This window comes from Balaenoptera ricei, chromosome 11, assembly GCF_028023285.1.
Source record: "Balaenoptera ricei isolate mBalRic1 chromosome 11, mBalRic1.hap2, whole genome shotgun sequence".
In the NCBI taxonomy this organism is placed as follows: Eukaryota; Metazoa; Chordata; class Mammalia; order Artiodactyla; family Balaenopteridae; genus Balaenoptera; species Balaenoptera ricei.
In genome coordinates, this window is record NC_082649.1 from 10,896,589 (window position 1) to 10,920,346 (window position 23,758).

General features: G+C 42.0%; 1 protein-coding gene across 1 annotated transcript in view; it reads right to left on the bottom strand.

Moving 5' to 3' along the window:
* RANBP9 (RAN binding protein 9) overlaps nucleotides 1-22,134 on the bottom strand; it is a 92,773-nt gene extending 70,639 nt beyond the window's left edge. The window contains exons 1-2 of the mRNA XM_059937963.1: nucleotides 21,266-22,134; nucleotides 7,433-7,544 (exon numbers count right to left, since the gene is read on the bottom strand). Of these exons, the coding sequence (XP_059793946.1) occupies nucleotides 7,433-7,544; nucleotides 21,266-21,842 (689 nt within the window). The 5' untranslated portion in view covers nucleotides 21,843-22,134. The remainder of the gene's footprint in view (nucleotides 1-7,432; nucleotides 7,545-21,265) is intronic.
* Nucleotides 22,135-23,758: the final 1,624 nt, after the last annotated feature.

The following is a 23,758-nucleotide window of genomic DNA, read 5'->3' on the forward strand; positions in this document are numbered from 1 at the left end:
TTACTATACATTTTTTATGCTATATTTAATTATTTATTGACACGTTCATTTCTATTCTTACCTACAAACTTCTGGAGGGCAGAGACCCCGTCCTGGCCAATCCCTCCTTGTAAACCCTAGGTTCCTAGCACAGTATCTGGTACATAATAGGTACCACCCAACAAGTTAAACTACCTCCTCCTCCTCTATTTTTTTAACCTCTATCACAATTCACCCCTAGGCAACAGCCTCGCAGCCTGACTCCTGTCTCCAGCCATCTTCCACACTGCCGTCACACACTGCATCCCCCCCCCACCCAGTACCGTTTTCCTAAAACAGATACTGTATCACTGCCCTACTCAAGAAGACTGAAGGGGCTTCCTTGGTGGCACAGTGGTTTAGAGTCTGCCTGCCAATGCAGGGGACACGGGTTCGAGCCCTGGTCTGGGAAGATTCCACATGCCGCGGAGTGGCTGGGCCCGTGAGCCACAATTGCTGAGCCTGCGCGTCTGGAGCCTGTGCTCCGCAACAAGAGAGGCCGCGATAGTGAGAGGCACGCGCACCGCGATGAAGAGTGGCCCCCGCTTGCCGCAACTAGAGAAAGCCCTCGCACAGAAACGAAGACCCAACACAGCCAAAAATAAATAAATTTTAAAAAGACTGAAGGCTCCCTACTACCTATAGAGCATTTGCCCTTAGAACTATCATCAAGGCTCTCTAATATGATTCCAATTCCACTCTTACTTCTGTAAACTCTTCACTATAAGCCCTCGAGTCTCCAGCAATACTGAGTCATCTACCTCAGCCAAAGACACCATACAGTTCCATTCCTCCCATGAGACAAGTCCAGCCATTTATCACAGTCTGGAATATTTTTCCCCAACGAAGTGTCTCAAATTTTTACTCATTTTCTAAGGCCTATCAAACACTACTTCCTTTATAAATCTATTTCCTTGAGCTAGAATTAATCATCATCTCCTTAGTTCTCCCATATACTCTCTCATTCTAAGTACTTAGTATATTATGTCTTAATCTAGAGTTATTTGCATACGTCTGCTCCCTGCTCTGCCCCACTGTACCCTCCAAATACTGAATTCAATATTCCTTGAGAACAAGAACGCACATTCAGTTCACTCAATGCATTTATTGAGTTTCTGCTAAGTGTCAGGTCCTCTACTAGAAACTATGGATAAGACAGAGATAAATAAAATAATTTCTTATACTCGCTCAGCTGCTGACAATGCCAGATACACCATACCTGTTCAATATATATTCATTAAGTTAATAAATACATAGTTTATTTGATATCTTTGTTCACATTTTCCATCTGTGTTTCGACTTACTGCTTATCACCAAGAGAAACTAGAAGGAAAGACCTTGTAAAGCCTTTTATAGCTAGATGGGAAGAAAGGCCTTTATTTCTCTTCCACTCCCCCAAGAAAGAATCCAGAAAGTCAGAAAGCATAGAAGGAATGTTCTATGCTTTTATTATCAGCAGAATTTACGAACAGAACAGAGACTGGATTACTTGCTGATTTCTCCTGAATCACACTGGCAGAATGGCATCAATATTTTGTTTGAAGAGCTAAAAATATCACACTCATAATAAATTATAATTCTAAAAATGTCCAAATAGAAATTTTATTATCTCTCACATTTATAATGAACTGTATCTCCATTGCCTGTATCAGTATACATAATTGAAAACCTGAATAAAATTCCTGAACTGAAGGTACATTCAAAAGACACAGACTACTTTTAGAAATTCATCTTGACAGTCAACAAGAATTAACAAGAACATAAAGTAAATATATACCCTTTAAATATGTCTCCTAAAGAAAATGATTTCATGCAGATAAGGTGATTTAATTTTTTGGGTCCAAAATGTGTTAGGAATTCATTTTTAAATTAATCAAAAAATTGAGACAGGCTATTTTCTCCTAATAAAGTAAGCTTATTTTGCTGAACATACACAAAAGTTATGTTTAGTTTAAATGAAAATCCAAGGCAGAAAACAGAACATATTATTTGTTTCGTTCAATAAAAGGAACTTCCTTCAAGCCTCACTTTTTTTTTTTTTTTTTTTTTAAATTTTATTTATTTATTTATTTATGGCTGTGTTGGGTCTTCGTTTCTGTGCGAGGGCTTTCTCTAGTTGCGGCAAGCAGGGGCCACTCTTCATCGCGGCCTCTCTTGTTGCGGAGCACAGGCTCCAGACGCGCAGGCTCAGTAATTGTGGCTCACGGGCTTAGTTGCTCCGCAGCATGTGGGATCTTCCCAGACCAGGGCTCGAACCCGTGTCCCCTGCATTGGCAGGAAGATTCTCAACCACTGCGCCACCAGGGAAGCCCCCAAGCCTCACTTCTTAGGCAATGAAGAAAACAAGTACCAATCATCACAGTTATATTCCTAGTTTTCCAAAGCAGACCTAGAAATCATGCATTTTACAAATAAACTGAGAAGCAATTCATACCCAACTCTCGCCATTTCATGAGAAAACTTGCTACAATGACAGTTTCTCGTGAGAAAACTGACATCTTGGATCCAAATATTTATTTACCTGTCCTAATCTTGGATAAACACACTGTTTAAAAGAAAATTCCATTTTAAATTAAGTGTAATAAACTCTCAGATGAGCATGTATCACTGCAAATGAAGGTAACTAACAGCTGTGCTTTCTGGTCAAGTCTCTACAACGACATTAGGATTTTAGGAAGGAATTTTTATATCTCTTGATACAGTTCAATATATCTCCAGAAAGACATTACTTGGCCAAAATAAGCTACATGACTTGCTTTTCTCCCATAAATGAACTGTTTGTTCTTTCCTTCCAAAAGCATTGGGGTGGACCTAAAACTGTGTTCAAAAAGATTACCAGAAATAAACAAAATCAGACCAAAGAAACACAACAGTTTTCTCCAAGAATATACAGGAGGTGGGTACTGTTTCTCATCCAACCATTTGTTCATTCATATGAGTGCTAGCTAAAAAGTAAGTACTGGAATTACAGAAATATAAAATAGTCCCTCACCCTTGAATCTGTACCGTTATACATTACCAATAAGCAGACAATCAGCTGTATAAATATTATAATTACAGTCTGCCCAAAAAGCAAAGGAAGCATAATAAAGGCACAATCTTATTTTGGGGAGGAGAAAGTGCCACCAAAAAAAAGTAACTGTAAACTACGACTTGAAGAGTAATTAGTTAAGCTTGGCAAATGGGGAAAGAGACAAGAGAAGGTGAATATAAGGAGGAAGGAAAGAACCTGCACACAGAACTAGAAACATGAGCCAGCAAGTACCATCAGAGAACTACAGAGAGTACCTTACGGCACTACATACCTGCCATCTACTTTCCACAGATGCCAACTCTGATTAGAAAAAGGTCTTTGGGGGTATTTTTGAAACCAAGACCCCCTACCAGGTTTATGGTTAACCTCTCTATCCAAAACTTTATTCCCTTTCTTGTCCCACCCTTGTTCCCCTCAGGATTGAGGAGTATCAAAGAAAAAGGGAGACTGAAACCCAGCAGGCCCCTGCGAGACCTTCCCGGGTACAAAAGCCCCTCCGTGTTTCTTGTTTGCAGGAAAAAGGCTTTAGTCTCCTAGGCCTTCCCTGATTTCCAAAGAGCAGACTCAAGCAGTTACTAATTAGGGAAGTGAGGGAATGCAGAAACAAAGGAAAAGCAGTCAAGCAAGAAAAGTAATGATAGCTTTAAACAACAGTGCAGCCACAAAACAGAGTCCTAGTTCCTCCTCAAGGCATATACGTAACAATCCGACAAATATCTTTGAGTAGTTCTGCAGAAACTAAGACTCCCTCCCAAGAGGTGGATGGTGACTTCGTGCTGATCACAAGCATGTAGACCCTGGATAGGATGGAACCAGGAGGCTGATGATTAAGATTCCCAAAACATCACCCTGTTTCCTCACCACCAACCCATCAGAAGAAAGTCCACGAGCTGATCACACACCCTACAACCCTCACGCCTAATGCTGCCTTTAAAAACCCTTCCCAGAAAGCCACTGGAGAGTTCAGGTCTTTTTAGCATGGGCTGCCCATCCTCCTTGCTTGCTGCCTGCAATAAACACTGTACTTCACCACAGCCCAGTGTCAGTAGATTGGCTTTGCTGGGTGCGGGGCAAGTGGACCCCAGTTTGGTTAGGTAGTATTTTCTAACCTACCCCTCTCCTTTGGGGTTCCATCCCTCTCCTTTGGGGTCACTTTATGTTGATTCAACTCTGTTTAACATCCTACTTTCTATTTTCTGGGGCTTATTTCTCCAAGCCTAAGCTGGCAGAAAAATGGAAATGGAGATTAACTGGATGCCCCAGTTAGAGCTCCCATAGCTCAGAAAAGAGATGAGGAATAAGGACCTTAAATTTAATCAGGGTGAATGCCAAAATGAGAACAGTCCTAAGAAGCATTCTGTTCAATTGAGCTGTCAATTCAGTATCTTAAAGTGTATCTGTTAAGTCATTTCTTAACCATGTCCACAGTTGTTGACAAGTAATTAATTTAAAATCGAAATAGGGGACTTCCCTGACAGTGCAGTGGTTAAAGACTTCACCTTCCAATGCAGGCGTTTGATCCCTGGTTGGGGAGCTAAGATCCCACATGCCTCGTGGCCAAAAAACCAAAACATAAAACAGAAGCAATATTGTAACAAATTCAATGAAGACTTTAAAAATGGCCCACATTAAAAAAAAAAAAAAATCTTAAAAAAAAATAAAATAAAATCGAAATAAAGGAACTATTGAGTTTGTTTAAAAAAAACAGGACAGATAAGAATTAATGAAGACATTAATGATGTCTTCAACATCATTAGTCATTAGGGAAAAGTAAATTAAAACCACAAAAAGAAACCACTAGATACCTATTAGAATGGCTACAAATTTAAAACAAAACCCCTGACAACAGCAAGTGCTACTGAGGAGGCAGAGCCACAGGAACCTCACACGATGCTCGTAGGATCGTAAGCTAGTACAACCATGCTGCAAAACGATTTGTCAGTTTCTTATAAAGTTAAAAATACACTTAACAAAGGACCCAGCAATCCCACTCCTTTGTATTCACCCAAGTTAAATGAAAACTCATTAAATGAGTTTTATGAAAACTTACGAAGAAAACTTACGAGTTAAATGAAAACTTACGAAAAAAACCTATACATCAATGTTTAGAGTGGCCATATTCCTAATTGCCAAAAACTGGAAATAATCTGATGTCCTTCAACTGAAGAGTGAGTAAGCAAACTGTGGTTGGTTCACCCACATAATCAGCAATAACAAGGAATGAACTACCAATACATACAAAAATAGAGATGAACCTCAAATGCATTATACTCAGTGAAAGATGCCAGACTTAACAGGCTACTCTACTCATCATACTCTATGATTCCATTTATATACCATCCTAGAAACAGCAAAACTATAAAGGAAGAAAACCAATCAGTGGTTACCAGGGGCTGGAGATGGGGAAAGGTTGCCCAAAAAGGGGTATGGAGGAATTCTGCAGGGTGATGGAACTGTTCTATATATTGACTGTGGTGATGGTTATAAGACTGTACACATCTGTCAAAACTCACAGGCCTGCACACTAAAAACGTAAGTTCTACTACATGTAAAATATACCTAATTTAAAAAAAATAATGAGGGATTCTGGCAACAAAAAGATGAGACTGAAAAATTACAAAGGTCACATCATGAAGAACCCTGCTAAGAAGCTTTAGATTTTAATCTCAAAGCAACAGGTGTACCAAATAATCTCAAGAAAGGGACAGACACAATTGAGTTTTGTATTAGAAAGAAGATGAGCAATAGTTATAGACTGGAGTGAGGGCAAAACAGGGAGCAACTGGGAGACCTCAGTAATTTAGGGGACAAATTACCAAGACCTGACTCAGGCAGAAACTGTAGAAGTGGACAGAGAAAGTTTAAGGCAAGAAATTCTCAAGTTTCTAGCAACAGTGAAACCATTAACCAAGCTAGGGTTGAGAAAAAGATTTTAAACAAGCTAAATTTAAATGCCTGTGGGACATTCAGATACAAACATCTGGGCAGATATATTGATCTAGACCTCAAGGGAATGACCTGAGATGTAGCTTTAGATTTGAGACTCGTCAGGGAATTTGCAGCCATGAAAATATAAGGTCAAGCTCATGCAAAGATACAATATGTAGAGTGAAAGGTAAAGAGAATCCTGGGAATTATCCTGAGCAACACCAGCATTATGGAGTTGATGATATAACTTGAAGTATAAAAGAACTGGCTTACTGAGTATGCAGCAGCAGAGTTAGAAATGGTTACAATCATGTGCCTATTTCAATTTGGGGTCTCTCAACCACTTTATCCTTGGCTTCTCTGATTTTACCTTTGGTTTGATCACCCTGGGAAAACTGAGGTAGTTAAAAAGTTATCATTGAACCCAAGGTTTCACTTTGTACTTTCCATATTGTTGACATTGAGAATATTCAGCGAATAAACAGGAATGATCTACTGAACACACTTATTTTGTCAGTTAAACAAAGAAGAAGCACCAAGAGGGGTTAAATGACTCGCTTCAAGTACAGGTAAACTTACACAGCCCCATAAATTTACCTTGGTAGTTGAACAAATGACTCTATAGATGCTTTAAAGGATCTCTGATACCACAATGAAGTTATCAGGAAATACCACAGGATAGATCCAATGATTCTATGTAATTAGCTCTCAATCAGAGGGATGCACCGAAATTCCCTGTTGAGCTTTCTCAAAATGCTTATCTTCCAAACTCTACATCTGAAAATGCTGATTAAGGAACTTCTGGGGTAAGACCCAAACTACTATATTTTTAATAGTCCCCTAAGTGACTCTGATGTGTACACACACACACACACACACACACACACACACACAACCAGTGATCTCAAGTTGAAAAGCAATAATATAAAAGTTGGTTCTAGCATCTACATGAAGTTCTCATTTGGAAGCTTCTAAACTACATCCTAATACTTGGGAATCGCCTCCAACTGAGAGCGTACAAACATACATTTCCCTGATCTAAACCTAAAATTCTGAGCCCCCATCCCTGTAAAATATCTATGAATCACCTTTTGGTTTTGGTTAACTACCTTTGAGAAGATTTAACTTCTCAGCAGAATTCAGAAAATGGCAGTGTAAGAAAGGCGTGGAAAATGAGTCATTCTCTCTCTATTGTTTTATTCCAATTCTCCACTTTAACGACAAACCTACCAGAAAAACCTGGTAATTTCACCAACTCAAGTGTTAACTTCAACTAGTATTTAAGCAGAGCCAGGTACAACATGCTATACTAGAATATTCATATTCCACTTTTCCAATTACCAAAATTTCCCAAAAATTCCAATTTTCCAATTACATCATAAACGGTTATGAATCAAAGCAAAAATAATTACCCATAAGCAAACGATCTTTCCCATCAAAGTGTACACTTACCCATCTCTTCCCTTACTGACGATTTTTACTTCAAAATAATAAATCCCACAGGCTGCTGGTATTGGATGTGTGGCACGAACTGAAGCTGCATCTTTTGGGGTTTTGCCGTGACCTGCATAAGGGACAGGAAGGGAAAAAACCAAGAGAGATAATCAAATGAAAATCTTAACAAATAATTCAGGAACCAATATGGTTTTTGAATGAGATATACATTTCTGCGCTCATCAGTACAAATAATCAAAGACTTAATAACACATTTATCATCACAATTAATCCAATATGCAAAATAGCCCAAGTTAAACATGGAACTCTTCACACTATTACGAGTTTTGATAAAATTTCAGAATCTAAGCACACTGAACCTAGCAGTTCTTTATGCAAATTATATAAAGTATTTTAAGGTAGCCGATATTCTTAAGAGACAAAAGCATACACCTGAAGAACAAGATGAGAATATGATTAATTTTATTAGATCTAAATTTGCATATAATTTATCAAATTCCTAAACAACATTTTTTTGCCAAATGGCCTAATTTTTTAAACCAGAAGCATCTGTATCATACACTATTTTTTTTAATTTATTTAATTTATTTTGTTTTTGGCTGCGTTGGGTCTTCATTGCTGTGCGCAGGCTTTCTCTAGTTGCGGTGAGTGGGGCTTCAGTAGTTGTGGCACGCAGGCTCAGTAGTTGTGGCGCACGGGCTTAGTTGCTCCGCGGCATGTGGGATCTTCCCAGACCAGGGCTTGAACCCGTGTCCACTGCATTGGCAGATGGATTCTTTACCACCGCACCACCAGGGAAGCCCTCATAGTCTATTTTTTAAAGCGAAATTTTATAATTAGATTGAACTGGCAAAACAGCTTTCTTACTTTAAGAATTTACAATTTTGTTGGTTAGATCCAAACTTTGGATAGAGTTTGATGGTTTCACTCACTTCATCATCCACATTTCAACTGCCTGAACTTAACAGTTAGATGGGGAACAACGCAAAAGGAAAGCATTTGGCAATATTTATTGTAATATAATTCGATATAAAAATATTTAATTTCCTCTGGAAAATCAAACCTCCCAGATATCAAACTTGAGGAAGGCAAAAGAGAGCTTGGGAGACAAGGGCAGAGAGAGGCTACTATACACAGCATTCAAGGAGCCCAGGGCCTCACCCAGGACTCTCCTGGGCTCTATACTCCAGCAGACCTTTAGAAAATCTTCTCTACCCACCTTTACCCCACCCCAAGTCCTGGGAGAAATGCACACAGCCCTGAGATGGTAGAGACCCAGATACACTTGACAGAAAGCCTGGGAGTGGTCTTGAGGCCAATTTTCCAAAATTGTAACTTTAGCAAAATTGCATTGTTGGTGTTTAGAAAAATTAAAAATTTTAATATGTAAAAAAAAAAAAAAAATCATTAATCTTTGATCATTAATTCTATCCAAAGGCTGATCCATAAAATTTCTTTGGTCAATTACAGCCTTCTGAGAAACATATCTAACCTCTCATTGTCTTTTCTTTCTTTTTTAAGAAAGCAATATAATACCATACTAATGCTGACATCTTTAGGGAATCTGTTAGATAAAGGCTTTTAAACTTTTTAAATTAGCTATTCCTCAATCTAACCCAGAGTTTTACTCACTAATATCACCTCCCCTGTCCATCACCCAAGACACAAATTACCTTGAAAGCTAGCATGTGAATAAAACCACGTGAGCTAGAGAAAATATGCCCATAAAACCACCAGAAGAATAAAGCTGAAGTAGCGTGTCAGAGAGTATTCAGAGAGAGTGAGTGCGACAGGCTCCACAACCCCGAAAAGGGCTGTATGAGAAACGGTGCTCCAAATCATTACTCAGGTGTTCTCGCTAGACATGCTTCACCCAATTCGAACTTATGTCATTAATCTTTCAGTCAGACTATACCCTTACCTTCATGGGTAGCAGAACTCCCCTTCTCAAATTTACCATGACTGTTTTAAAACTAAACACCTCTCATAGGTCAAAAATTATATCTTGTCTATACAAGAACCATCACACACCAATGAGATCACATCTTCCCTTACCATACACTCTGTCAAATTATCAATGCGTATCCTACCATTAAACTGTTAAGTTTACACTTGCAATGCAAATTAGCACATGTTCACGTAGCCTAAAAGAAACTAAATGAACTCAGCCACTCTATTACCATTCATAGATGTCTTAAGTATATGTCTTATGGGCAGAAGTTCTCAGCAGGATGACCACTGAGAGGTGATAAACTTGGCTAGGAAGATAAAAATGGAAGTAGCAATGTATAGACGCTGATAAAACTGCTTTAACATATGTAGGTAGTATTTACATGGAGCTAAGCAGAAGAAAGTAACGGCATAAATCTGCAGAATGATACACTAATCACTTTTTAAAAACAGACATTTAATAAATTACGGTTTCAGCAAAATATATTTTTCAGTAACATTATGTTCAAATAATTGAGCTGCCTGGGAAAAGGTCATGTAAACTAAAAGCATTTTTAAAATTTAGACAGTTAAAAATAAATCTAAAGAAAACCCCAATTAACCCAGGAATCTTAAATCAACTAGCCCTTATTTTTGGTTTTGGTTTTTCTGAAGAGAAGTGACCAAAACTTTTAGGGATAAGGGAATCTCAAAGTATACTTAATAATAGTAAGTGATAACAGTTGACATACATTTAATACTAGGTGAAAGGCACCATTCTAAAAGCACTGTACTGACAGAGAAAACAAACTTATGGTTACCAAAGGGTGATGGGGGGGGGGAGGGGAGGGTGGACAAATTAGGAGTTTGGGATTAACATATACACACTACTATACATAAAACAGATAAATAACAAGGACCTACTATATAGCACAGGAAACTATATTCAATATCTTGTAATAACCTACAATGGAAAAGAACCTGAAAAAAATATATATGTATGTATGTATAACTGAATCACTATGCTGTACATCTGACACTAACACAACATTGTAAATTAACTGTACTTCAATTTTTAAAATGGTAAATAAATAAATAAAAGCACTGTATTTATTAACTCATTTCACATTCAAAACAACTTATGAAGTAGGTACTATTTATTATCATTTCACAGTTGAGGAAGCCAAGGGCAGATAAAGAAACTCAGGTCGTACTGCTGGGTGAGAATCCCAAACCAGGATTTGTGCTGGGATTTAAATTCAAGAAGCCTGATCCAGTGCGAGCTCTGAACCCACAGGAAGGATTTAGTTACAGTGAGCGTTCTGGGATCACTTCACATGTATTCCCACCTCCTATTCTAGCTACTTCTGTGGGAAAAGAGAAAGAAAACTAATATTTGAGGGTAAACAATCTCTCAAAGTATTAGGTGCTTCTGTATAGATTTTTCTCATTCGACATCTGTGAAATAGGTATAATTTAACCTCATTTCTAAAAATGGAGAAATTCTTACAGAGATTATATAACTTGCCCAAAATTGGTAGAACTGTGCATTAAATCCATGTCTGAATTAAAATCCCCTACATCTTACCATTATGCAAAAATAACTGTAAAGAACTACAGAGTCATAAATCTTCAAGGTTTTAGTATATTCATTATGCTCTACCAAGACACTATAGAAAAATTCTGTAAATGTTAAAAGGATTTGTTCCAGGCTTCCCTGGTGGTGCAGTGGTTGAGAATCTGCCTGCCAATGCAGGGGACACGGGTTCAAGCCCTGGTCTGGGAAGATCCCACATGCCGCGGAGCAACTAAGCCCGTGAGCCACAACTACTGAGCCTGCGCATCTGAAGCCTGTGCTCCGCAACAAGAGAGGCCGCGACAGTGAGAGGCCCACGCACCGCGATGAAGAGTGGCCCCCGCTCACTGCAACTAGAGAAAGCCCTCGCACAAAACGAAGACCCAACACAGACATACATACATACATACATACATACATACATAAATAAATAAGTAAGTAAGTAAATAAATAAATAAACCCAAAGTTTAAAAAAAAAAGGGGGGGGTGATTGTGACACCATTTTAAAAAAAAAAGGATTTGTTCCATTTTAAAATTAACCTTAAGATGTAAAAACCCAAGAAAAAGTTGAGATATAAGATTAAAAGGATTCCTACTAATTTTAGGTGGGACTAGTAATATCAGAGTGAAGAGCCTATTTCTAATAATGTTCATCAGCAGGAAGTTTATTACCTTAAATTCTGTGGTGACCAAAGTACAACCCTCACACTACCGAAGTGTACATTTTTAAAACCACAGTCTTCAATGTTAAGTGTTTTCTAGATGGTTTAAGAAGACAATACATGTACTGCTTCAGGACTCTTAAGGCTAGCAAGGTCAGCTCCTCCTATTCAAACAATCTGTTGACTGCATTTAACTGAAACAGAAAGGGTTTGAATAAAGCCTTCCCCCAGACCCCTCCACTCTCCAACCTGCAGCCAAGTGCCTTTCTGAAAATATAAATCAGCCTTCCTTGTACCACTAGCCCTCAAGACAACTACCATTCCTTCCCATTCAGCCTAGAAAAAGATAAACTTGCTGAAAACCTTGTTTGATCTTGCCCTCCCTCTGCATTTTCCACCTCCTCCTTTCTGCTCCAGCCACACTGGTCAGGCCAGGCTGTGCCCAAGCTACTCCCTCTAACTGGAAAGCTGTGTACCCTTCCTTCTCAGACTGGCCGGGTCCTACTCAGCCCTTCCATCTTAGTTCAAGTTCTACTTCCTCAATTATTCTTTCTCTAGTCTCTCTGACTCGGTCTAACCTTTTTTATATGCCCTCCACACAAGATTAACACACGTTAGCACTTATTTTTGATTATTTTATTGTTTCTGCATTTTAATTCCCAGACCTCTTTATTCCCACTGACTTCCATTCTAATTTCAATCATTCTTCCTAGAGCCACACTCTGGATGCTGACATCACCTGAAGCTACTCCACCTCAGTAATATTAAATTCCAGTAAAGTCTGTTTTGCTACAAAGCACATTTCTTGAATACAAATTAGCCCACATGCACTTGATAAACATGGCAATGATATCAGCATAATAAAGAAGTCATTCAGCTCATAACACAGCTTTTCCCAGTACATTAATGAATTAAAGAGAAAATGTTAGCAATATACAGAGGCCCTAAGTCAAAAGCTGGGATTCCTCCAGAAGTGCATTCCCATTGTGCCCAGTGTTTGGTGGCTTCAGGAACTGCTATACCTGCCACTGTACTAACCCATCTGGGGAAAATTCAAGTGCAGTACAGATCAAAAAGTGCTAAGATACTTCCTCTTTGTTTATATTCAGTATGGACTCGTGCATCTCATGCATATTTATTTTATACTTTGGGTTATAATTCAAGACTAGTTCATTTCTTTTGTTGCTCAAACTGTTCCCCGTTTAGCCATTGGGAGCTTTTTCAGTTGGCACTCTGACATACCTGCATTATGTGTTTTTTGTTTTTGTTTGTTACTTTCTGGCACTACAAGATTCTGGAAGCTCATCTTGTGCATTTCCTGCCCTAGTCCTAGACTCAGCCATTTCTCCAAGGAGCCCTGGCTCCTTTTATGGGCAAATGGCATTAGAATCCAAGATCTAGGTACGAGGTATGCTCACAGTTACCGGGGTGTCATTGTTTTTAGGCCCTCTCATTGACAAGAGCGAAGAAATATATGTGTGTACACTAAACCCCTGCATATACACACATCCGTACTTTTTATTTAATCATCTGTGTACATATTAAACTAAACATGAGTTCATACTACTGTCTCCGACTCTCATCCATTACCACATGGATCATTCTAACCACTCCAGTGGCGAGAAACCTAGCTCCCACTGTGCACCGTCCACTGATTTAACTGTTAAATTCCAGTATGCATGGATAGCAGTATCAGAATTGTTAACTCACATCCCCCTGGGATACAACTTATCAACAAGAATTCAGTGCTTATGTAGTTTCTTTTACCTTTAGTTCTACAGACTCCACTGATTTCCAGTTACTTATTTAGGTCAGTGCCTTTTCCCTCCTCTTCTGAGATTGTTTCATACATTTGTAATATAGTTACACTGTTTTGTCACATTCTACATTCTATACTGGGATCCCCCCCACCAAGTTACTTTCTAAAAAATATGTACCTATTAAGGTTCACTCTTTATGTCCTAAAATTCTTCGGGTTTGATACGCACACAGTGTCATGTAGCCACAATTACAGCATCATACAGAATACTTTCACTGACCTAAAAAATCCCGTTCTTTGCCTCACTCGCCCTCTCTCCGTCCCCTCAAGCCCCTGACAACCACTCATCTTTTTCCTAGCTCTATAGTTTTGCTTTTCCAGAATGTCATATCACTGAGATCATACAGTATGTAATATTTTCAGATTGGAGTCTTTCACTCAGCAATATGCATTTAAGATCCATATGTGTCTCTGTGTGGATAGATGGCTCGTTTCTTTTTTCTCTCTGAATAATATTCTGTTGTACGGATGTACTGCAGTTTATCCACTCACCTACTGAGAGACATCCTGGTTGTTTCTTGGTTTTGGTGATTATGAGAAAAGCCGTTATGAACATTACATGCAGGTTTTTGTATGGGCGTAAGTTTTCAAACCAGTTGGGTAAATACCTAGGAGCTCAACTGCTGGATCATATGGTAAACTATGTTTAGCTTTGGTAGAGACTGCCAAACCATCTTCCAAAGTGGCTGTATCATTTTGCACTCCCACCAGCAGAGTATGAGAGTTCCTGTTGCTCTCTGTACCCTCACCAACAGTTGTCATGGCCAGGTTTTCTTTGGATTTTAGCCATTCTAATAGCTAAAGGTAAGAATTTCCAGTTGGCTTAAAAAAAAAAAAAAAAAAAAAGGTGACAAGAGCTAAACCCTGAATCAGATTTTTATGTTTGATTAAACAGCTGCCAAGAACTTACATCTCTAACAAGGAAGACCAAACCCCAGGGCTGAAGGCTGTGAAGGATCAGCATCCTGTGACGCTGGGCACACACGGGAGTGGACGTTTAACTGGGCCTGTATCTTATTAGGACTGTTATTTCTGTAGTGCTCTGGTTACAAAGTTCCATAGGTTTTAAGTGGTCTGCCCCAGCCCTGTTTTTCCCATAAGCCCTGTTACTTTTAGTGCGCAATTCTGTGACAAACATGAGGTTTTTCCAGCAACACAATTTTGGCATTACAGTGGAAATATCGACATCTTCCCCTAGGACACACCCTCCTATCCTCTCCCCTGTCTAAAGAATTCACTCCGCACTTCAAAATTCAAGGAACTCCAATGCACTGAACCCTTTCTTGTTCGTTTGTTCTTCTCCTTCCTCTTCCGGGATGGTGTACATGGTAATTATTTAAAAGCTCCCAAATATCTTGATTTCCCTCATATGCCTATCCTTCCATCATACCCAGCCAGCAAAACCACAGCCTTAAATCAACATTATAATCCACCTTCCCTACTCCTGCACTGGGCAGTTGGGCTTTGCGGAATAAAGTCCAACCATCCTGCAAACAGTCACCACTGTGAACTAATGATGCCAGTTGGGATCCCCCATGGTTATCAATACCACACAGCAATCTTCAGAAAGATGAAGGTGGTCCACATCTCCATCATTCACTTTAGGCTTTAAGTCCTCCACTTGAATTCAGTGAGCAAACTACCTCACCTCCTTCATCACAAAACGGGACTGAGATGGGACTCCACCATTATACAAGGCTATGTTCTACTCTGCTCTCGTGCGTTACTAACTCGTCTGCCTACACCCGCCCACCTCGCCCACTGTTATCAAAGGAACAGCAGGTACTCCTCTCCTCTTCAAGGGCAAGCATCTCAAGCTTCTGAAGCACCTTCCTCCCTCCAAGCCCTTACTCTGTCAGCCTCCCAAGCCTGTACTTTCATCCTTTCCCTCTTTACTCTCCTTCCCTTCGACCTATAAGGGCACAGTGTCCCAAAAATGTATATCCTTTTCATAAAATTATATGTCTCTGTGTTATAAATCATTGTCAATAATGCACTGGGGTTGGTGGTTAGTATAATGAGCTTTTTTTTTAACTTTAAGGTAATAAAACCAGGTATTGGTACTATTTATCTCATTTGTTAAAACACGTTAAATTCTGTAGACATTTATTGAAACTCCATACCTTGCACTAACATCATACTGTCATCTAACTTACGTCACTTCAGTTTTACCCACGCAGCCAAACTAAAAGTAGGCCTACTTAGAAATGATACAATAGTTTCTAACACAGTACCTTCCAAAGGGTTTTCTAGGGATAATTTTAAGTATGTGGATTTTTCATCTTACATGCTGATGTTATAAGCTAATCTCCAGATACAACGTAACTCCAATATCAACCATTAAAAAAAAAAAAAAAAACCCACAGCTGCCCTAACCTCCATTCTCCTCCAGGTATTGACTCATCTCTTTCCTCATCTATATTTCTCAAGAATAACCTATATTCACTATACTTTCTGCTTGGTCCCTTCTACTGACCCTGATTTCTGCCCCCATCACTCAGTTCACACTGCTCTACCTAAGGTCACAACGATCTACTTTCCAAATCCAGTGGAAATTTTCCTGTGCCGATCTCACTAAACCTATCTGTTGCATTTGACACTCAAGTTCACTTCCTCATTTCTGACACTCCTCTAATCAGCTTCTGTGACACCACCCTCCCCGCTGTCCAGGTGCCTCTTAACTACTCCTTCTTGGGCTCCCTGCAGTCTTTTAATGTTGGTCTTGCTCAGGGTTCCATCTTTGGCCCACTGCTCTTCTCACTTTACTCACTCTCTCTCACACTCTGAGTTTCAACTACCAGCTACAGGCGACTCCCAGGTCAGTCATGACCTCAGCCTCTCCTCCAGGTTCAGGTCAGTGATGGTACGTGCCAGCCCCTCCTAGGAGAAACTGCCCCCCACACTGTCCCTACTGAGAGGAGTGGGGCCCACACTATCCTTCCACCAGGAGGACATTTTGTATTTCATAACAACCCTCACACCCCTACAGCTGATTCAACACAGGTCAGCATCTACGAGAAGGCCACCAATTCACTCCACAGCACACAGAATGAAAAGCTCTGCCCAACTAAGAAAGATGGCAACTAGCTACGCCAATCTGCTGAGTCTCTTGGGAGTTTAAAATAGGAAAAGGGATAAACCAGTTAGTAGGCAAAAGAAAAGAAAACCACCAGAAACTAGCACTGTAGCTGAGACATCTGAACATTAGAATAAAGTGAAAAATCAGGAACTCCAGCTGTGGTGATTACACAGAACCACCTTAACTCCAGAAGACCTCTTTCTGTTCTTTCTCCAATGCTATTTCTTTGTCTTCTTCTGATTTACATGAAGTCAGATCACATGGCTAAGATTCCCATTTTTACTTACCTCAAAGTATACTGTAATACTTCCTTGCGGTCATTATTTGCTTCACGGTTCACTGCAAAAACCTAACAGGGCTAGAAACCCAGCATCAGCCTTGATTTCTCCATCATTCCATCATATCCAGTCAGATTTACTTCAGCACAGATCACAGGTATGTCTGCTCTTCTCTGCCCCCACCACTGACCAGTTCAGGTCCTTATTTCTTATGTGGTCTGCAACAGCCTTCTAAATGAGTCTGCTATTTCCAGGCTTGTGTCCCTGAGTCCACCTCCCAATTAGTTGTGTAATCCGACAAAGATGAAAATGAGCCAGTCACTTCCTACTTAAAATCCTTAGATGATTCTTTGTCTCCTACAGAATAAGATCCAAGCTCGATAAAATATTCTATAAGGCCTCACACGATCTTTTCCCAGCTGCACCTTGTCACACACTTAAATTCCAACAACCCCATATTGCTTGTAGATCCAAACATATAGAATAATTCTCTCCTCTATGCTTTTGTTTATGCTTTTTCCCTTGTAATGCCCAGCCCCTCCTCCCCTATATCATACTCATCTTTCAAGACAGACCGCTGGCCTCATCCCCTTCAAGAAGCTTTCCCTGACCCACCAACTTCACCCCTGCCAAGGGCAGCCTGCAGCAGATGCCCCCCCCATCTTCCACAGTACTCTATGACACTTCCCTGCTACCCACACTGCCTGATGTCCTTTGAGCTCTGCGAATTCAAAGACAGTGTCTTATTCATCTTTGAGTATCCAGAACCTGGCACAAAGTAAACACTCACTGAAAGCTTGTTGAATAAACAAAATGAATAAATAGAGAGTAAGGTATATATACAAACTGTCTAGAAGAACATCTGCCCTACAGCAATTGCTCAATAAATCATTACCAAAAAAAAAAAAATCATCATTACTATTGTCTACTTCTGTTAAGTATGATTATTAGAATCACTTAATCCTTGCAGTTATCAACTAGCATTCTTAAAGCTCAATTTTGGCAAAGGGATCCCTGGGAAAAGCCTGGTTTTTAAATTCCTTGATTTTGAAGCACATTTTTATACCACCTCCCATAAATCTCTAAAGAGATTTGGTAAGCAAGCAAATATGTGTTGAGATACTTGTTCTACATAAAGAAGTGCAAGAAATTAGATAAGCAATTAAACTGAGGACACGTTAAAGGCCTAGTGACTGGTGATACAGAAGGGGAGGGGAGCTGGGCATACCAAAAGTTCAACCTATTTGGTCACTGTTAATAATACTTCAATTAGAAGGTGCAGTTCAGTATTCATTTCTTCCTATCATTCCCAACTTTCACTGATCTTACATTTCTTCTAAGCTGCCCTAAATCAGTATAATCAAAGTGTTTGGACTTTTCCATGGCATTAGTGTGCTCCAGGTAGCACTTTCCCCAGAGGAAGTACTTTCAACATCAACTATTCTTCAAAGTCAACTATTCTTCAAAAACTTATAAATGTGATCACCGGATTTTAACTACTTGAGATAATTAAGTCTCATACAAATTGAAATAGGCAATACAGTGTGGTGGAAAGAACACTAAATTTAAAATCAATGAAAATTAGTTTCCAATCCTGGCTTACTTGTGACTGGGAAGCTCTAACTTCCAGGTGCTCCCTCTTTTTCTCATCTTAAATGAGAATTCCACCATCTTATCCAAATTCACTAACATGCTCCTGAGTGAATGTATCAAAATGCTTTGCAAAGTAAACAAATCACGGTAACTTCACAAATATAAAAATGCAACCTGTAACTGAAACATTTAGACTAATCAAACCCATTGTCATATTCATTAAAATGCTTTAAATTGGAATAAAGTGATCATTATAACTAGGTCTAAACTTGTCACATTTATACTTATTCAAAGCTGACAAGAATTTCAAAAATAAAAGGGGCCATGCTTGAGGATTTCAACAGTTGGTGTGTGACTGCTAAGCAAAAAGTCTTTTAAAAAATTTTAACAGGTAGTAAACACACCCAATTCCTCTGCAATCCAATCAACTTGGTCTGTATGGCTGACACTGTTTAACATTAATCCCTTCAAATCATTTAAGGAACCCCACTGTTTCCAAAAGAGTAGCTCCAATTTAGAAGAATAACATCTTGAAAACAGAATACGTTCAGAGCAAAAGAAATTTATATTTCAAAGGTAAGAAAAATCCTCATATGGAAAATAATTATCAATCTTTTGAAATTCTGTAATATGCAAAAATACTTTATGAACAATAGTTTTTAATGTTATTTTGTGACTTCAAATTTGCTTACCACTACCTAAGACACTTCCCCCTTGCTTAGATGCCCAGTAACTTCTGGTGTGGTCCACTCTGAAGGCACACAGAAAAACAACAGGAAAAACACACAGGCACATATTAAAATAACAAGACGAGGAAGAGGCAGTAGAAGGGGAAAAAGGGCCCGTGTTTGTGACAAGGGGGAAGGGAGAGACAAAGGGGAGATAGAAGAAAGGGAGAGGAAAGAAAAAGAATGACAAACAGCAAAATCTGTTCTTCCAGAAATAATGGTTTATGTTTACAAAAGAGTGAAGTTTCCAGAAAGTGAATCTTAGTATTACACAACAGAAAGTAATAAAGAGGCCAAGAGGAAAAATAACTGAGACAGCAGTGTCATAAATATTCCAAACTCCAACCAATTTCACATAAGCTGCACTTTTGCGTGACCCAAATCATCAATTTTATGTAAAAGTAGTTAGTAAAACTAGTCAAGGCATGTTACAGTGCTAAATAGACTATAATCACAAATCTTAGATATGGAAATTCAGAGCTGGAAATCTCCTTACCAACACCCAACCCAGCTCAACTCCCTCATCACTCAGAGGAAGAAACTGAGACCCTGTCTGGTAACATGCCTAAAATCACAAATGATGGCAGGACTCGGAAAGCTAGAATTCTTTGTTCAATAGTCTCTTGTATCTTCTCCCCCTGATTTTATAAGCTAACCATCAACCATCAACCATAAAATTTAAAGTAAAGTTTTGTGGAGTCCAACAAAAAGCATTCTGGTAGCCAGATCAGAAGCAAACACTTCATGCACAGCACACTGTTCACACAAATTAAAACACAAAATTAAACAACAGCCTTCACAGGGTATTCACAAAATGTCCTAACTTAAGAAAAACCAAAGGTCCAATATTTTGAAAATTTCAGCCATTTAGATTAAGAACCATAACACTTAAAATTGAAAGTACTTCTCTGGATCTATGCATAAAAGGAAGGAATATTCAACAAGGCCTATTTTTGTGCGTTACTCTTTGCAGCCAAATCATTTGGAAGACTTCTGTGGCCATTCTCCTTCCTGATTAAATAGTAACTTATTTATCAAGGTTCTTCTCAAATTTCAGTCCAGTAAACTTTAAGAATTTCACCACAATGGTTGTTTATACCCTCTACATCCATGTCACTAGGATCTGATAAAGACCCTCCCTTGGAAGCCAATCAAAATGAGGCTGCTCTGAATGTAAAAGCAGCAGGTTTGGGGCCTAAAAAACTGGATTTGTTTCCAGATAGACTGACACATTGGATTGATTTTTTTCCCCCAGACAAGTAAACTTGATGCGTGCTATTAATGTGGGCTACATTTCAAAAACTCCCATAGCAATTTATAATTTTATATACAACTGATCTGCTTAAAGCTTTGTTTTAACACAGGAGAGGTAGGTGAGGGAGGAGGGGAACAAACACTTGCCTGAGGCTTTTTTTTTTTTAACTGCAGGTGGAAAATAGGAGCCAATTTTCTTTAAAATACTAAATAACGTTTTTAACAAATCCCTGTTTTCAACGAGACTTTCATAATGCCAACACATAAATATAGGGCATATCCAATCAGTCGTGGTAGGTTTCTGCTCCCCTAAGAAAACACGTACTCCTGAGGTTTCACCTCTCGCACCCTCCAGTTGCTTTTAGCAAGATACCCTGACGGCAAACTTAGGGCCCCGGCCCTTGTGTTCCCCTAGACAATCTCTAGCTTAATTTGGGACAAAATCCTCCACTGATTACTCCTCCCCCTATACATCCCTGCTCTCCCTTAATTAGAAATTATCCCTCAGAATCATGCCTCTCTTCCCCCCACGTAAGAGGAGAGCGCCTGACCCAACACCACCTGGAGAACAATGTAACCCAACTCCGAGCCCATAGATTCCTCCATCCCAGCCCTACGATTTATCTCAAAGGGAAATCAGAAAGCGAGTTATGTCCTGTCATCCTGGATTCCCCCGAGGTGTCCTGCTCCTGGCCTGGGATTACCAGCTCCATTCTACCCAGGACCATTATACTCACCTTCCCCTTCCCAGAATCGCCCGCTTTCCCTCGCACCTCTCCCCGCGACCCCAATCCCACCCTGGGAGCAGCAGAGCCGGCGGCGAGTCCCCTCCGAGGACACCCGGCCCCGGGAGGGCGGGGGCGGCCCGAGGGTCTGCGGCCCCACTCCCACCGCAGGACACACGCCCAGTACCTTTGTAGTGCACCCGCAGGTTGTTCTGAGACAGGCCGATGTAGCTGAACTTGTCCTTCGGACTCCAGGACCGAGGCAGCGGCGTCTCCTGCTCGTCCACTGCCGGGTAGAGTCGCTTCAGCCGCCGCTGCAGCTCCTTCTCCTGCTCGTTCAGGGCCGAGTCCCCGTGCGGGAAGGGGGCCGCGGCACTGCTGCCCGCCGCCACGGCCGGGGCCGGGGCGCCTCCGGCCGGGCCGGGGCCCGCTGCAAGGCCCGGGGGCGCCGGGGGCGCGCTGGCGGGGGCGGCCGCCGAGGCGGGCTGCGGGGGCGGCGGCGGCGGCGGCGGCGGCGGGGCCGCGGTGGCCGGGGGCGGCGGCGGCGGCGGCGGCGGGTGGAGGAGCAGGGCGGCCGCCGCGGCCCCTAAGCCGCCACCGCCGCCCGCGCCGCCGGGCGAGCCGGCCGGAGAGGAGCCGGCGCTGACGGCCGGGGGCGCCGGCAGGACGACTCCGGACACTGGGGCCACGGCCGCCGGCGGTGGCGGCGGCAGCTGCTGCTGCTGTTGTTGCTGCTGCGGCGGCGGCGGCGGCTGCCCGGACATCCCGGCCGCGACTCAGCCTGCGGCCACCTCCACTTCTTCTCTCCTTCCTCCTCCGCTTCCCGGGGGCGCTGTCGCTGCGGCCGCCGGCACCAGGCGCCCAGTCCGCCCGCCCCGGAAGCAGGCGGCGGGCCGCGCGCCGAGAGGGAGAGAGCGCGACGGTTGGGGGGCTCGGAGCCGGGGGAGTGGGCGGCGGGCCCGGGGAGGCCCTGAGAGAACGTTGGCCGGAGGGCGGGCTCGGGCCCGGGACGAGGCGCCGACGGCGGGGGCGAGGCGGGGGCGCGGCAGGAGGAGGCGCGGTGGCAGCAACCGCTGCCGCTGCTCTCGCGGCTGTTTCCCGGCGGGCGGGCCGGGCCGGCGCGAGACGCTGCGCGCGGGCGGTGCTGGGCGAAGGGGCGGGGCCGGAGGCGCGAGCTCGGCGCGAGGGGCGGGGTCGCACGGGGGGCGTGGCCGCGCGGGCGGCGGAGGGCGGGCCCGCGGGGGTCCCGGCGCTGGCAGACCGCACTAGGGAGGCGGGTGGCCAGGCGCGGACTCCGCCTTTGCCGGGGTCCGCCAGCCGCTCGCGCGCCGGGCGCTGGGGTCCCGCCTCTGCCGGGAGCCCGCCGCCTCACCCCGCTCGCCCGGGCCCTCCCCGGGAGAATCTCCTCCTACTTTACTTCTTTTTGTTGTCGTCGCCCCACCTCCCCAACCGTAGGGTTCCCGCTGGCGCGGCGGGGCCGCTTCTCGCCCAGGCGAAAGTAATCGAGCCCCGCTGGGGCCGCCGCGAGTCCGGTCTGCGGGCCCCAGGGACGAGCGGGGCGGCTCCGGCTCCCGGATCCCAAATCGGGTCCCCGGGAAGAGCCGTCCGGGGGGCGCCCACGGGCTGCTCGGGCTCCAGCTCGTGCACCAGTACAGGTCCCTGTTTGCCGCCTCCCTCTTAAGGAACCAACTGCTCTGCATACTTCATAACCATTTCTGAAGGGAAAGTCTCCCACTTAAAACAGGGAGCATTTTGATAATTAATTTTATGAGGACTTAAAGTGAACCCAGGGTGGCAGAAGGTGTCACTAATTTATTAGGAATGCTAATAAAGACTGGCATCTCATCAAAGGGCAGGAACACGAACCGTACGAATACAAGGTGTATTTACGCAGGACTTCTGGAGGCGTCAAAACATTTTAGAGACTCCTTAGTTTTCATAACAGGCCTCTTTGTTACGTAGCAAAGAATTATGCCCATTTTTAAAACAAGGAAATATTCACTGAGGTCAGCAGAGTCAAAAATAGGACTTCCTACTTTGCAATTCCCAACAGTGCTTTGCTTGGTCGACTAATTGGGCACAACTCGCCAAGTGTTGCTCTCTGACCCGTCCTAACATTACTATTTTGTTTTCATCACATCTCTTTGTTTAGGTTATCATTTCCTTAGCTGGCGAAATCGAGCTTTACACGTGTAATCTACACCATATAAATTCTGGTATTTTGTTTGCTTCCAAAGATATTATGGTGCTAATTGGCCAAATAAGCAAGGAGCGTTCTTTGCTGAATAGAGAATTATTTTGTCTTGAAGAGGGTAGGTAAATGGTGATTTAATTGAAGGCCCTCAACGGCTGGCCAGAGCTAATAGTCATTTAGTCTAATTTCTCCCTCAATTACCCAGCAACTAGATGCCCTGTTGTTCTTTAATAAAAATATCCGATAATTCTAACCTGCTGTTTGATGACTTTTTTCAAGCCACTGCACTTTAAATTACATGATGTCATTGTATTTAAATTGTTCTAAGACTGTCATTTATATTACAGTAACGAGTTAAATGTAAACCAAGCTCTATTTAAATGTTGGCTAGCCAAGGTAGAATAAATGGGCTCCAAGTCTCATCAAACTTTCTTGAAATAGTCACCAAGGTTTTATTTATGACAGTGTACTTTCTTCTGTCAGCAC